The following is a 16,113-nucleotide window of genomic DNA, read 5'->3' on the forward strand; positions in this document are numbered from 1 at the left end:
GGAGCGTGGTGTTGGATGACCTCTTTTACATGCCTGATCATTCTGTCAACATTTCTAATGCATTTGATATTTCCTTCTCATCAGGATAGGATCAGTTAAGCAGTCGCATTTCCCAAAGCTCAGGTTGCATTATGCTTTGTTCCACATTTCATGGTAATAAACGTTGACATAAATTTCTGTAGATTTCACATAAAGTGATTGTTAATTTATTCATGGTTGAAAAGGATCTTAAAAAAAAAAAAAAAGAGAAAGAAAAAAAAAAGAACAAAAAAGACTTCTCCAGAAGACAAATACACAGCTTGCAGGATAAGAAATACAGATCTTTCATGCCTATTTGTTTTGCACACAGTAATGACTGCTACATTCTGATTAGCAATCTTGACCTAGTTAAAGTGCTATTGTTTCTCTGTGTTCCTATTCTTCTAAAAGACTGTGGCTAGACATGATATTTTATAATCCATCAGATGTAAAATCTGCATAAAAAATATAATTATTGTGCTTCAGCAACTTGGACCAAAGCCCTGACGTTATATTTCTAGGCAGTACACTGTGAATAATATGGATGCATTTTTAGATTGGTATGTTCAGTTGGCAAGATATGTAATTTTTCCATAAGCGAAGGTAAATTGTGGGATTTCTAACATACTGATTACTATTCCAGCCTTGTTCCCAGCTAATAAGAATTAAGTGGATACTTGTCAGCCAAGGAACATCCTTATTTGTTACTATAAATTTGGTTTTAGTGGCACTTATTACAGTAAACAAGGAGAAAGACTTGTGTTACCTCTCAGTCAGCATTATTATTGACAGTGGTGCTTATGCCTAAGGATCAGCCGGAGCTAGGACACCAGAGCAAGAGGTCCTGTACAGACATCGAGTCTCTTCCCAAAGAGCTTGTGCTCAGAAAGACGAGGATGGGCAGTGGGAAGGTTTGGGATACGTGATCGGAGTGGTCCCAGGTCCTGATTAGCTGAATGGGAGAGGAGTGAGGCAGAGTGGAGGTGTGCTGGCTTGACCTGCCATGCTTACCAACAGTGTGGGGCTGAAGGCACTCACTCCTCCTCCTCCTCGCTGCTGAGGGCGAGTGGTTGGTCCCCTTCCTGTGGACGTACTCGGGGCGGGCAGCATGTAGAAGCACGAGAAACAGGAGGCACCTGGAGCTGAGCCTGCGCAAACCAGGCTGGAGTGGGAAACAGCATCTGCTACCCTTGCACAGCTCTTTGCAACCGTGGTGGGGCTGCCTTGACCCCGCCATGGCGCTGTGCAGTGCTGTGAGGACACACCAGCTCTCGGTGCTGCTCCCCATCGCGCTGGGTGCCCGGGACCTCCGCTCTGTCACTCAGTACTGCATGAAAAATTGATGTGCTTTCCCAGATCAGCATCATCCAGCAGATTGGACTTTCTGAATTTGGAGTTCCAAAATCTCTCTGAAGGCAATTGTCACACTTGCGTTCTCAGCTGTGTCAGGTAGAAGTTGCAAACGAAGGTTAAAAATAAATATCCTCTTGCTGTGCAGAGAAAGTGTAGAGCAGAGGGCCTGGGGAGAGGTGCTCAGAAGAAGACCATGCTATGGAGATTTTCAGGAGAGACGTCAGGGTGAGCCTGCTGCCCTGGATGGGGGGAAGGGTGGGAATGGGCAGAGCTGCCAGATTTCAGGAGATATGTAGAAAGAGCGGTAATGTCAGCCCTTTTGCCTATTCCTGTAAAGCGCATCTATGGTCAGAAACAGGCTGTGAAGGTGCGTGTGTGCTCACGGTGTTAGGACCTGTGATGGCCTGGGAGATGGCAGCTTGGGACGTTGGTCCCCATCTCATCCTTGCTCGAAGGGGTGAGAAAACAAGGAGAGGGGCGCCTGGTCCTCCCATGTGCCGGGGAGATGCCCGCAACGGGGAGGCTCTGCGCTGGCCCCAAACCCTGCCCGGAGGGGTGCTCCCTGGCTCACCTCGCCTCCGCACAGCACAGGAGGGGGCACTGCGGACGGACAGCAGCAAACGCTGCAGACCACTGTGCCGAAAGGGAGAGCTGCTGTCATTCGGGGTCAGGCCCTAAATCCCAGGGGTGCCTCGCTGAGTCCAGCCCGGGGCCGCAAAGGTGCTTTCACAGCACAAATAAGAACTAGCATTCAGCATGTTTTCCTCCTCTGGAATGAATTCCCTTTTTTTTTTTTTTTGGCCACTTTCATTGTTAGAATATTTTCTGTATTTTTCATGCAATTCCTTTACCCCTTCCCCTCCCCAGACACATGAAAGATTTTGTTTACAGTGCAGCCATAGATACAGTCAGCATATATTGTGAGAATGTCTAGGAAGTCCAATAGGGACCTTTTAAAAGTGGATTTGTCTGCTGCTTCTATATTAAAAGCATAAAATCCAAAGCTGCTCTTTTAGCATCAGAAGAATTACTCCACGTGAATCACTAATGCTGCCGCGTTGCCTGCTTCACAGCGTGTGATAACGGCTTGGGGTTTGAGCGAGCAGCACGGTACGAGTTTCGTCCTCGTTGTTCCACCACACAAGCTAAGAAAGCTGCAAACGTTAGTAGGAAAATATGAGAGAAGGGAGAACAAAGGTGGTAGGACGTCTTCCTTTTACCTCTTCAGCTAATAAAGATTAGTGGAGAATTAAAACTGTAACAATCTGTACTTTCTCTGGAATTTACTTGGAGCATTTTGGGTTTTTTGGCCCAGTCTAGCTATAAACATTTTGAGATGACAGTCAGACGTGTTACTAACATCTCTGTACAAGGCCAAGGATGCATTGCACAGGGAAATGAATTTCTTGGAGATGTGCAGGCACTGTGGAGATACTCGGGCAAGTCAGAGGGACAGGCTGTGCTTTACCTGTCCCGAGAGCTGCCAAACGCAAGGCTGCTGGATGGGTAACCTAGGGTTTCTCTCAAGCACTGCGCTCCTACACAATGTTAGACAAAGTAAAAAGCAAATTCTAGAGGAAGTCCGACTGAAGAAGCCGCATGAAACGCACAAAAAATAAGACTTTCAATGAAAGTGAAACCGAATAGTCCTTATTATTTCCTGCTGCCACAAATTCTTTTCTTGGCTGTAACAGACAGTCCGTGTGGAAAGCAATACGACGTGAATGCACATGGGTAATGTCAGAAATGGATCGAAGATGTGATAAAAATATTGTTACATATGGATATTTTTGAGAAAACAATCTCTAAAATTTCTCATTGACAAATTGTGCTTTCATACCAAAGAAGTTTTTGTTTCCAGTTTCTGAAAAAAACTTTTGAGCCAGAAAAAAAAAATCAATTTCCAGCAAAATCCTCTAGTTTTACATTTAGAAAAAAATTTCAACCAAAGGAAAGGTGAAGCAAAAACCTTTTTTTTTTTTTTTTCCAAAAGAGAAATTATTTGATACCAGATTTTGATGAGCCCTAATTATTAGCTCAGTGGAACTCCTGCTGTTTTGGCTTGGGTGTCAGGGAGCATTAGAGAAGAGGCTGCCTCTTTTAAATCCCTTTTAAGACTCAGAACAATTTTTAAATAGAAATTAATTGTCCCTCTGCACAGGGCATGGTGTCACACCAGGTTGTTTAGACCAAGTCATCTCTAGAGTTTGCCCTCCACTGTTCACGTCCCCGAGCAGTTTGTCCAATACCAGCACTGTGCTGTCTTGCAAACGCGATCTCCAGAGGCTCAGCCCGTGCAGTTTTAACTTCAGAAAATCAATGCATCCAGCACTCCCTCGCTGTGAGCGCATCAACGCGTGCTGGCTCACCAGAGCCTGCTCAGCAAAAGGTCTTACAATAACCCAGGCTGCCAGGAAACGCGTGTGCTCTTTGATGGGTCATACAGCGCTGCACACCTACCTGTGGGACGGAGCTGTGCATGGAAGGCTTCCTTCTCTCCCGCTTACTGTCATGTCACTCATTTCCCGTCACAGAGCCTTTCAGTATTACGCAGTTCAAACGGTTTGAGATGTGTAACCGTGAGCCCGTTTGATCTGAGGAATTTGCCTGTGTGTTGTAGGAACTTTTGCTTTACGTTTACTGACCCAAATCAATCCTGGCTTGCAAATTGGAAGAGATGGAGCTCGAAATCTGGCGCTCTCTTTGGTTTTTTTACCCTCTGAAGAGTCTGCTTTGCTTGGGGAAACAGAGATCGAGTACTGTCATACAATCAGTAGTTGAAACATGATTGCTAGAAAACTGCGAAGATTTGAGTGATCAAACCCTGGTCCGTCCCCCTCTGAAAACAAAACAGGAGTAACGCTGGGGCAGCAGTGCCCCACCGAAGGCAGGGTTCAGACGAAATGGCAAGACAGAGAGGCTTGTGATGGACACTGCTCCTCTCACTGAACAAACACAGACCCGTCCCCTGCGAACCGCCCTGACACATAATTGGTAACAGCTCGGTGCAAGGAGGGACAGGGGGCTTCAGCCCTGGGGGCTACTCACATCCTTCCCATGCCCTCGCCCTCCACATCCCAAACTCATGGGGGATGTGAAATCAGGACCTTTCCAGCAACCTCAGTGACGTCCCCTGAGGGTCCCCTGCACCTTTGCAGCCTCGTTCGCTCTCGTTTCTGCTCTATTGGCCAAGGTGTTGCCAGCATTCAGAGGGCACTGTTTGCAAGGTTTTGGGGAGGTGTGATAAGCCACCACTTGTTACTTCTTCTTTAGAAATGCACAGCGCCCTTTTTGGTGGGCACTTTAGCAGAGCAGATGTCATGAAACCAGGAGTCCTCCAGCCCGTGTGAAGGGAGGGAGCGCTTGGTTAAGGGATGTGTCTGGAGGTCGTGGTGCTCTCCCTGGCTCTGCTGCTGACTTGTGTGTCTCACCAGGAGAACCACTTCACAGCTCACCCCTGTCTGCTAGCAGCTAGTTCAAACGCAGAAGAAAAGCAGCTGCCACACACAGCACACTTTAACAAACACACACCTGCGGTTTTAATTGTATCGGAAAGCCTGGTGCAGGTGCGCTGAAAATGTGAAGAGATTTTAAACAGTTCCCTCTGCTTCCAAATGTCAAGCAAAAGCAAAATTAACTCAGAAAAGCATATTAACCATGTAAAGCGTATATGTATGCAGAGGATATATTATTCATTATCTGTTCAGCCTTTCTGTCAGCAACACATCTGAAAGCAAAACATGCTGCCAAGTCATGTATTCTGATGACCTGGGGACTTCCCCATTTCCCAGGAAGATTAATTTGGGGGCAAGAGAATGACTTCTAATAATCACACAGATGATGGTAAAAAGAAGTGCAGTTTACCGGGTTTTTTTGCAAAGGAAAGTACAGTGACTCATGTGTCAGAAGGCACACGCTAACCAAAGACAGTCCGTGCTCTTTGCAAGTGACCACCCAAGACTCTCCTCCCCTGGGGACACCTAGTGACAATCAGTTATTCTTGAAGTCACAAGGTCCGTGGACTCGTACAACTAGGCACCAACGTGTCTGTCCTTAGGAAATGAAAACATGGATCTGTGATTCAAAAGCTATGTTGGAAACTTAACTTGAGATACGAGATGAGATTTTCAGTATCAGAGACAGAAATTACAAGCTTTATTTTTAAGGGCTAAACTCAGTGACCTGCTGATGCAATGGAAGGATAGGTGGGTACGGAGGAAATAATATGTATTTGTCAGTTGAACTCTTCCCAAGCAACTCACTGGTATTCACACCAGAATAAAAATGTTCATACCTGGAGTTATCTGGGAAGAGCTCGTACCTATAGATAAGCCTGAAGCTGAGGGGAATGGGGGCCACAACACAGAATTACGTGCTCGTGGCCTTCTGTACATGAAGCAGCATGACACAAGTAACGTGACTGGAAGATGTCACATATCACCCTTCCTCACTTAACTGGAAAATGGGAGTTCTCAGTGTTCCCTCTGCCCATCACAGCCTCCCAAGGTATCACAGTTTGTACGGATGCCGTTTTCTCACTGGCACACGCAGGTACTTGTCAGATGACATTGTCCTGTTGCCTCCATGGCCGGTGCACTTCTGCCTGGGTGCAGACAGGCAAAAGATGAGCCCCGTTTCCCTGCAGAGTTTCCTGACATTGCTCACAGCTGAAACAGTGACAGCACGCGTGCTGACTGAGCAAGAGCTGCTTGCGTGCACGTTCGCTGTTCGGTGTGTGCACCTTTAACGTACAGAGCTGAAGATAGGACAGCTGTTCTTGTTTAAAAAAGTGATCTGTTCCTTTATGAACCGTGTTCAAAGCAACTCCACTTGAGGGTATCTGCGCTTTACTTGAGGGCGTGTGCACCGAGTCCAAACTTTGCAGCTCATGGGACTACATCTTTGTTTTGTGCGCGCGGGGTGGGAATTTGTGTGTACAACCATGGCAGAGGAGCGAAGATCAGGTGGACAGAGCTGTGAACCTCTTTTCCTTTGATAGGGCTGCAGGGCTCACGAGCAGCTGAAAGTATTACTGTAAATATTCAAGGAAAAGGAAATAGAGTTACAGTTCTCAGAGCAGTGTTGCGTAGACTGTGTGTTTTATAGCAGATGTTTCAGGACATAAACAATTAGGGGTTAATGTATTAATATACATCTGTGGAAAACAATCTGGCAGTACATCATGGGCCAGACCCTTGGCTGACATAACCTGACATGGCTCTAGTGGCTACATTTTCAGTTTTGCACAAGTTAACATCTAACATCTTTAATTACACACATCTCTGTCCAGTATAAACCTATGTGAGATCAGGATGCCTGGATCTTGCGTGTGCCATTAAAGTGGCTCCTAGAACTTTTGGACTCTACAACAGTCAGAAATGGTCTTTTGGATCATACCAAAATTATAAGAGTGAAATCCTGCATCCTTGTGTAGGCACAAGGCCAGATTTCATGACTGCATTAGTCTCTGCTATCTAAAAATACTTTAGATCTGTCTGGCACAGTTAGATGGGAGCAAATCTGGGATAGTTATGCCCTGGGCTTTGCCAGCTACAGCTCTGGCCACCTCCCTCCACTCACACCCATGGGGGAACGGGGTCTGTGATCAACAGGAGGCAGCAGTGCTTGAAAAGTGCTGCAAGGACGGCGGGGTGGTGGCAGGAGATGTCTCACAACATATTTTCCTGTGGTTCTGCATAGTTTCATTGACTGAGAAAGCCCAGAGTAGCTTTCTATACCAACCGATGCTTACTTGCCTGTTGCCTTTCAAGATCCTTCTAGCAAATAAACTACAGATTGTTTCTTGGATATCATCTAATGATTCTTTTTATTGTCTCTGCTTTCAGCTCCAAGGCTCCTTGAAGAGAAAGTTGGTGGTAAATCTGTCACCTGTCAACAAGAGGCCCAATGGTGTTTCGGAGAGCTCTTTCCTTGACATTAAGAGGATAAGAGTGGGTGATAATATCTCAGTGGGACAAGGTGGACATGTTAACAATTGCCAAAGCCAGTCAATGTCAGGAACGATGTCTGTGGGGCAAGGATCACAAAGAAAGGCTGGCAACCTAGCAAACAATACACATGCTAGTGGGAACGGCATGTTTAATATGACTTTGAAAGAGGTAAAGAAAGAACCAGGAGAAACAATGTCCTGCAGCAAACACTTAGATAGCCAGACGTCCCATGAGAATATGTTCCCTAACAGATATGGGGAAGACTCGTGGGACCAAATGATGGATCTGGAGCTTCAGGAACTATTTAATGAACTGACTAACATATCAGTGCCACCAATGAGTGATCTTGAGCTAGAGAATATGATAAATGCCACAATAAAACAAGACGAGCCATTCAACATTGACCTTGGGCAGCAGAGCCAGAGGGGCCCTGTGAGATCGCTGCAGATGGATAAGATGGTGATAAAAAGTGAATATGCACCAGGCATAAATCAGGCTCCTGTGGGCTCCCCACAGATAAGGCCTTCTTCTACAGGTCCAGCCTTCACTATGGCCACCACTGCCATGTCCACCTCTTCGCCTATCCCTTCGGTGCCTCAGAATCAAACACAAGTATCACAGGTTTCTTCTGCACCCAGTCGGCCGTTGCCTAACTGGCAGGAAGTGTCTCATGCACAGCAGCTCAAACAGATTGCAGCCAACCGGCAGCAGCATGCCTTGATTCAGCAGCAACAGCAGCAGCAGAACCAGACAGCCAACTGGTCCACTCTGTCTCCATCAGGACCTTCCCCTGGACCCTTCGTGCAAGAGAAAATTCCCAGTCCTTCTTTTCGCCAGCAGCAGTTCAGCCCACAAAGCTCAGCAATGCTTGGGGTACCAGTGAATGGAAACCAGTCGAAAGGGATGAACAACTATGTTTATAAACCAACCACTCCCCAGAGCAACCCCATGGACATAATCATGCAACAGAAGCCTCAGGACCTCAACAGAAACTTTATCAACAGTGCTCAGCCACCACTAGAGCAGCATCATGGCAACACAAAGCCTTTGTTTCACTTTAACTCAGAGCAAACAAACCAGCAGATGCCTTCAGTTTTGGGTTCCCAAAACAAGCCTGCCCTTCTGCACTACACGCAGCAGGCACAGGGTTCAGCCCCTGTGCAACAGCCACAGCAACAGCAGCAACAACAGCCGCAGCCTCAACCTGCTCAGCCTCTCCCGAACCAGTCTCTTCAAAGGCCACCTAATGTACCCCTAGCAATGCAGCAAAAAATGATGCTTCAGAAAATGCAGCAAAGCCAGCAAATCTCAGGTTTGCAGTATCCAGTCTCTCAGCAGCATAGACAGGTAAGGCAAATTCCTCCTTATTTGTTACAGAATCATTCTGGTCTGAGTAGTAAACAGGCTTTTCCAGCCTGGCCTCGACCAGGAGATGTGTACTGGTGGCAGATGATGACCATCTCAGCACACACTTCCGCAGAGCTGGTGATGGCACATTTAGTACCTATTCAGGTATATCACGGATGCACAGTTATAAGAATTTCAAGAAAGATGTGTTCATAACACTTTTTTTCTTAACACAATGGAATGAATATGTCACTGCTGTTTATTATGTAGATACTTGTCAGAAAGGTGAGAGAGTAGGGCAGATGCAAGCTTATTTTGGACCCATATTTAAGGCTCTTCTGAATGGCAAAATTTTAATGAATTCCTATGTTATCTTAGACAATGTATTTTTTAACATTAATTTTTATGCCGTCGTTTTCCTCAGGGAGGCAGGGTTAAGAAATTCTAGTTTTAGATATCTTTTGACTGACATGACAAAAATACTGTTTGCACATTTGTTATCTGTTTGGCAAAGAAAAACTAAGACTTATCTGTGAGCTTTATAAACACCCATCATACTTCTGGGAATATTCTGTGGATAAAATACATGCTTAGATATGAAGGTGAAGGTTGCCACAGTTATGTCTACAATTGTACACCACATGGCCAGCTCCCATCTGTTCTCTTGAGACAATGCTCTGATAAAAATCAGTTGTTATAGCTCAGTTATGCCACGCCAAGTCACTGTACACCAGGATCCCAAGTTTCAGAATTGCCAGTCCAAGTTTGAATATGCAACCTCGCTGTATCCCAGAAACTGGAAACTAGGTGCAAAACAAGTAACACGTATTTGACCTTGGGACGCTTAAGCCACTATGAGTAGTTTTGGTGCGACTTGGGCTCAACACATTTGAAGGTATGGAATGGCAATATAGGTGTGGAGATCATTTGTGGATGTGAAAAACAACAGCAAGAAGAAACTACTGAAAAGTGAAAGCCTAAGTCTTCCATAAAGTCCCAGAGAAGTAGCATTGTGAATGACTCATTTAGAACTGGAGTTTCTTTGCCAAACTCTTTGGATGAACAGTCTGATGTTTAAAAATAAAGGAAAGTAAATATAGTTGTATGCATAGACACCTTTCTCCTTTAAACTCTTTTAAATTCCCTGACCAACTAACCATGACCTTCTCCATAAGAAAATCCCTTAGCAAGAGGTACCAGGTGAAACCTATGGGCAGCTTTGGGTGAGGAGACATTGCTTTGTCGGAAGTTGCTGGAGAACAAGTGTTGGCAGGAAGCAAGCACAGCTTTGCTGTTTTACGGGAGGTCTCTGCTGGCTGTTCTTCTCCTTGGGCCACTGTGTACTCTCTTCTTAGGCGCATTTCCCCATTCTCTTAATAGACTGGCAGCCAGACGAATTTTAACAGTTCCTTCATTCAGCCATAATGAAGCTTCCAGCAATCTGTCAGCACAGGGGAGACAGGCAGGACTTTTGCAAACACTACTATTTTTCTGAAAAAAATATGCAAGGTCACATTCTGGAAAGGAATAAAAACAGTGAGAGCAACTCTGCTTGAGGCAATGTTAGCTCCTTGCTCTGTGTCCTCTTGGGCTGCTGCTCAGGGAGGCAAGCCAACAAGATGGTACTTAGCAATTTGGCCATCATGAGTGTAGTGGGATCTCTCACCTGTGCAGCCACAAGATCTTTTGGCTTAGGAAACTTGCCCTAAATGAACTTTGCCGAGTGCCAAACTTTAGATATTACACCAACGAAGGAGTTTTGCCTATCTCCACAGACTTCCGCAAGTAGCTTTCCAAAGTTTCTTGTCATCTGACCACTTTCCACAGATATGTCTGCAGGACTTGGCTACCTGACCCACAGCACAGCTGAGAAGCTTGTAAGCTTTGTAGACACAGATGACGGGGGGTTTGCAGCAAGAATGCTGGTTTTTTTCTAGGCTATAAAGAGATAAATGGATTTTTTTTAGATATCCTTAGCAGTTGTTTCAAAGTTCTGCTGAAGTTCAGAAAATCAGGTAGGTCTCTCTCAGTAGAGTATTCTGTAGCTGATTGAACAATACTTAGAAATACAATTGGTCCATAAATTGCAGCATTTTGGAAAGGTTTGAACATAACTGTTCACCTGGCAGTATTTATGAGTTCTGTGGACTCCTTTAGCGTCTGCCTGTGCAGCTGCAAGAGCCCACCAACCCCTCAGTCAGGCCTGCTTGCCCCATACGTCCGGTATGAATATTAAATCAGAGTGAGAGGAGACACCACTAGTATTATCTTCCAATAAAGACAACAAAGGTCAAAGCAACCTCGTGGGTCAACTCCCGATGATTTTAGCAATGGGGACATCTCCTCATTTAGCCTGCACGGTCTTCTTTCCTGGAGGATCATCTCCCACCTCTGAGGATTCCTACACATCATTAACAGTAATGCATGATTAATTACCAGCATTTACTAATTAACTTCATGATTAATATTTATTTTACTTATGCCCTATTTCTTCATGAGGAATCAAGGGTTGATTCTGCTTGGCATCATTCAACTCCTCCCTGGATCATTATAAATTGTGGACTGTAAGGACCATCTCAGAACTGGCTGGAATGCTTTGTAGCTGGAAATGTGAGTGCACATTCATAAAGGGTTGCTGTGACATTGCCATCAGATAACACTCACTGGAACACTATAAATTCACATTTTTAGCTGAACCAGCTCACCCTCTGGATTTTTACTCCCCAAGCTTTAAGATCCCAAAAAACAATTTGAACTTGGCTTTATCAGCCCAAGCTGGCTAACTGGAAATGTAAGGCTTATAATTTCTTTGCTTGTCACATTCACTTTGTGTCAAATTGAAGCAAACTTGCAGTGGGATTTAATTAGATGTCTTTTGCCTCTAGGGAAAAGTCATAAAAATGATGGAAATCAGCTTGGTTTCCTGGAAGGTTAATCTGACTGAAGGGTTTGTTTGCTTCTCTGTTTCATTCTCCATTGTTGTGGGAAAGAGTCACCTTTCCATTGTCTAACAGGACGCAACATATGCAGAGTCATGAAAAAACTCTTAGAAATTCAACACTCTCTTTGTTTAAGGAATAATTAGAAGCTCTAAATTCTGCACAGGTTTAATCAAGTTTGAAATACTTACACAGAGCCTGAGCTGATGTGGGGAAAATCTGTAACTGGGCTTGGGTAGGAGTTTGAAGTCTAACTTTCTCTTTATGAAGAAATGTAGTCCAGTCAGTGAAAGATGCTTCTGAAGTAAGACTTAAGGTTTTTGAACAAAAAAACTTGATATTTTTAACTAGTCTGAGAAATTCCACACATATTTTCAAAGTTTTTGATGTGCCATAAGACTTGTTCAATAAGATACGTTAGTCTTCTGTGAAAGAGTAAAAAAAATAATTTAAAAAAAAGAAAAAAAGAAAAAGCCTCTATCTACTAAGTAAAATATTATTCATCCCCTTCTGGTTTTGACCTAAAGCCAAATTAAACTCAAAGGTTTGAAGCTGACTTTTTCTCCCAATTTTTTTATTCAACTTCATTGACTCAAGGGAGATGAGAAAAGAAGGCTGAGCCCATGAGAACAGGAACCCTAATGGAGCAAGGCCGCTCCGTCTGCTACATGTGGGCATATGCACTGTTTAGTCTTGGCTTTGGGGACAAGGATAACACAAGGGATCACAAGCGCTTCAGCCCTCGCTTTACATGAACAACCAGTGGTCCTTATTTTTAAGGCTCTGGAAGTCGGTGTTGTCTGTGTAGTTGCAACCCACAACAGCGTTTTCTCATGCAGAGCTCTGGGCCTTGTTAGTCCTTGTGCCTTTATAATCGCTTTGAGGATGGGATCATCTTTGCCTTTTTTTTCTTTCTCTCTTCCCCCCCCCCCCCCAAGAACCCAGGAATGTGGTGTGATTAGTTACAGTTTGGGGCTTTTTTTGCCCTTACTTGCCCTAATTGGGGCATGCCTTAGATCGTTTTCTTCACCAGGTCTTAACAGGCTTCTTTTAAATCCAACCAGTCTCCCTTCCTACTGAATACTGAGCAATCCTTTCTCCAGTACCTGCTCCAAGCATGAGTGTTCCATATGTGCCTCTTGCCTCATGCTCTCCCACAGCAAAACTTTGTATTTTGCAGCATGTGATCAATGGCATCTCAGATGTTCCATGACCTAGGGACACAGCATGGCTGCATCTGGCTGGAGAGCGGCCGCAGTGCAGCACTGCACCAAAGGATGTGCCACCAGAGAGGAACTTGACCTTCAGAGGAGCTCCAGGTGCTGAGGTGACCCCCCCCCCCCCTTGCAGGCCCCCTCCATTACACCAGCCCTTCAAATGCCCAGAAAATCAGTGCTTAACTGATATATATGCATTGCTTTTAAAAAATCTCGAAGGGATAGAGGTGGTATTTCAAGTAACCTGGCAGGTCTGCAGATATGCTGAGATAAATTCTCCTCTCATTTTCTCCAGTGTAAACCCAGGATAATTTCACTTATTTTCAGGAGAGCATAATTGGACTTACAACAGCATAGTAAGCAGTAGGATATGGCCTTCTACCTGTTTTTTTTAAAGCATGGGCACCATACAGATTTAATAAGAAGTGTATGTTAAACTGTCAGATTGTTAGAGTGCTATGCGAGGAAGAAGCACCAGGAGCTAAAGATCTAATGGCTTTTTTGAAAGTGAAGATAGAAAAGCTCTTGTTATCGTTCACTGCTGAGCGATAACTTACCCCTCTAATTTAGCCTACAAAATTTCTCAAAGAAAATGTGGCTTCTTCACATGATTCATATAAAAACAATATCCTCCTAGACCTTTGTGTTTACCACTAAAGAAGAGCATATTTGGGTGAGGCAACCTCTCTGTTTTCAAGTGTGAAGGAATTATTTTGCAAATATTTGTGAAATGAAGAGAGAAAACCTAGAGTGGCTTGTGGTAATTGGTAGAAACTAGGACTTAGATTTGACTTAGATCATAAATAACAACGATTCCAGGCTTTTGGAATCTGCAATAATAGAAACTGTTCCATAGTGTAAGAAAATAACAATGTGACCTTTCTTTCAATGCTCGCTATAAAAATAATATTCGGATGACAGCTTTTTTTGATAGCTCCATTTTGGTTGCATTCCTTCATGCAAGGGCTGAATTAAATATTCTGGATAAAGACTTGAGTGTGTCCCAATAACTACCATCGATTGCAGAGTCATAGCTGATTTATGAACATGAAACCAGAGAGGAAATGTCATAAGTTCCTGTATTGTCATGGTGGACTGTTGTCTTGGTAGTGCCTTGTATCATTCATGCTCAGTTTGCTGTAAGAAATATATAGACAATCACACTGTGGATGGTCAGTCCCTGAGGACATTGTAATTCAAAGGCTCAGAGACACTGCAAGTTCCATGAGGTTTCTTGAACTCTTTGCATGAAGTATTTACACTGATAGAATAGTAGAATATTAGCCAGTTAGGTCAAATGCTTCTGGGTTTGGGGATTTGGGATGTAGCAAAGTTAGTCCCTGTTGTCTCATTTGGACTGCTTTTTGAAGGTACTTCCATGAAGATACCAGTAAAACCCATCACTGCACTTATCCAAACAAGTTCTTTGCTAATGTCAGCACACTTGAAATCTTATTTATTATTTATTAGCATTGTGAAGGTGCCTGGGAGGTCCACTGATAGGGCAAAATGTTTTGTGAAGAACTGTATAAACTTGGATTAAAAATGGGTCTTGTCTTCTTCTGTAAGAATCAAGGAAAATATGAGTTTTACAGAAGGAACTTGAAGGATATTAGCTTCTACCCACCTGCATGTCTAGAGATGTTGATTTGAGGACTGTGGTGATCCAGGAGGCACTTCATGAGCCAAGCAGTTGCTTTGGCTGTGGGGAAAAAATTGCTGTTGGAGTCAGGAGGCACAGTAAGGGTGTTAGCGGCTTCAGTCCTCTGATTTTACTCTACTGCCACCTTGAAGACATGGACTAGGGTGAGGAAGCAGAGGAAAAGCCAAGGTGCCTGGTGCATATGTAAGAGAAGATGATGGTGGCTGCAAGTAAGAAAAGGCAGATGAGAAGATCCACAGTGTTTGTGTCTGAGTTTACAGGCCTAGAGTGCTGAGGTCAAGTAAGGGAACATCACCAAAGACAGCACATGAGTTTGTGCTTATGAGAAGAAGGAAAGGAGGTGTAACAGGGCAAGACTGGGATAAGGAACTGTGAAGATGCAATGCTGACCAGGAGGCAAGGGGCCAGGCATGTTTCAGGTCTTCTTCTCTGCTACTAAACAAGTTAGTCTGTCTTGACCTGTGATCTCATCAATAAAGCTGGGATATCTGTGAGGGCTTCTTACCTGGTTGAAGTGAGGATTTCTGCTATTACCATGTGTGCCTCTGAGGCCAGAGTCAAGCCCTGAGTCAACTTCCTGAAGGGATTTTGGAAAGGCAGCCTGGAAAAACAATATAATTCCACAGCCATTTGGAACTGGCATGGTGAAAAACCCTTTCCTGTAAGTTTTTGCTTGTTTGTAGCAATTTTATGAATACCTTAAGAAATCAAGGAACAAAAAAATAAAATTTAACAAGCCCCAGTTCCCGTTTTTCTCCCTAGAGTCTTCCTATTATTTTAATTCCCTGAAGTCCTCAAGAGCAAGTCCCAGGAATTTGTATCTCTAGGGGTTCAGAATGAAGAAATATTTTAATGGCAAATATTTGTTCCTCCACTCAGCCACTTTTACTGCTGGTGTTTTTATGGTGGAGACCTGCCCCGGGCCACAGATGACTGTCATTAAGACAGCAAGAGATCTAGTAATGTTCCTTTAATGTGAGTCTTCATGGGTGAATTTACCATTTGTATGTGATGCTGATCCAGAAAATCAGCCAGATGCTCCAACAGAACTAATCCAGAACCATCTGCCTGCTTCATTTGCTGCATGCCTGTTTCTGGTAACGTACACACACAGAGTGTAAGAAAGAGACAGCTTTTGCCCTGAAGAGTTTATAATGTAAATAAGCAAGCCAGCCAAACCTTGAGAGGAAGGAAATGTTACTGTATATTTTACATATTATTATATATTTTGGGAAAAACAGAAGGAAGATCTCATCCAAAGCTATTACAATCAATCCGCTGGAGTTGTTGGATAAGGGCATAAGTAACACATTTACCATTGCAGAGAAATCCTCTGACAGAGTCTGGAGTTGAACTAGACCCAGTGTCAGTCTCAGAGACACTATCCTTGTGTCCCAGGATAGTGCCTGAACCTGTCACTCCCCCACTGCTCGTCTTGACCTGACTACCCTCTGCCCTTGGTCTGAGAGTCTTCTCTATAAACACACAGCTCTGAGCCTGCACAGTCCCCCAAAGGAGACCTCTGGAGCACTTTAAATAGTGTTTGATGCCTCTTTTCCCCTCTGTACCTATAGATTGCTGGCAAACAGCCCATCAGGGTGCACCCAGTGGCTTGCCAACTTTCC

At 44.2% G+C, this 16,113-nt stretch overlaps 1 protein-coding gene across 4 annotated transcripts in view; it reads left to right on the plus strand.

Moving 5' to 3' along the window:
• Positions 1–16,113, plus strand: part of MAML2 (mastermind like transcriptional coactivator 2) — a 220,625-nt gene that overhangs the window by 140,278 nt on the left and 64,234 nt on the right. For all 4 annotated transcript variants that reach the window (XM_075742342.1, XM_075742343.1, XM_075742345.1 and 1 more), the window contains one exon: positions 7,218–8,669. In XM_075742342.1, coding sequence (XP_075598457.1) covers positions 7,218–8,669 — 1,452 coding nt within the window. The remainder of the gene's footprint in view (positions 1–7,217; positions 8,670–16,113) is intronic.

This window comes from Balearica regulorum, chromosome 1, assembly GCF_011004875.1.
Source record: "Balearica regulorum gibbericeps isolate bBalReg1 chromosome 1, bBalReg1.pri, whole genome shotgun sequence".
Taxonomy (NCBI): Eukaryota; Metazoa; Chordata; class Aves; order Gruiformes; family Gruidae; genus Balearica; species Balearica regulorum.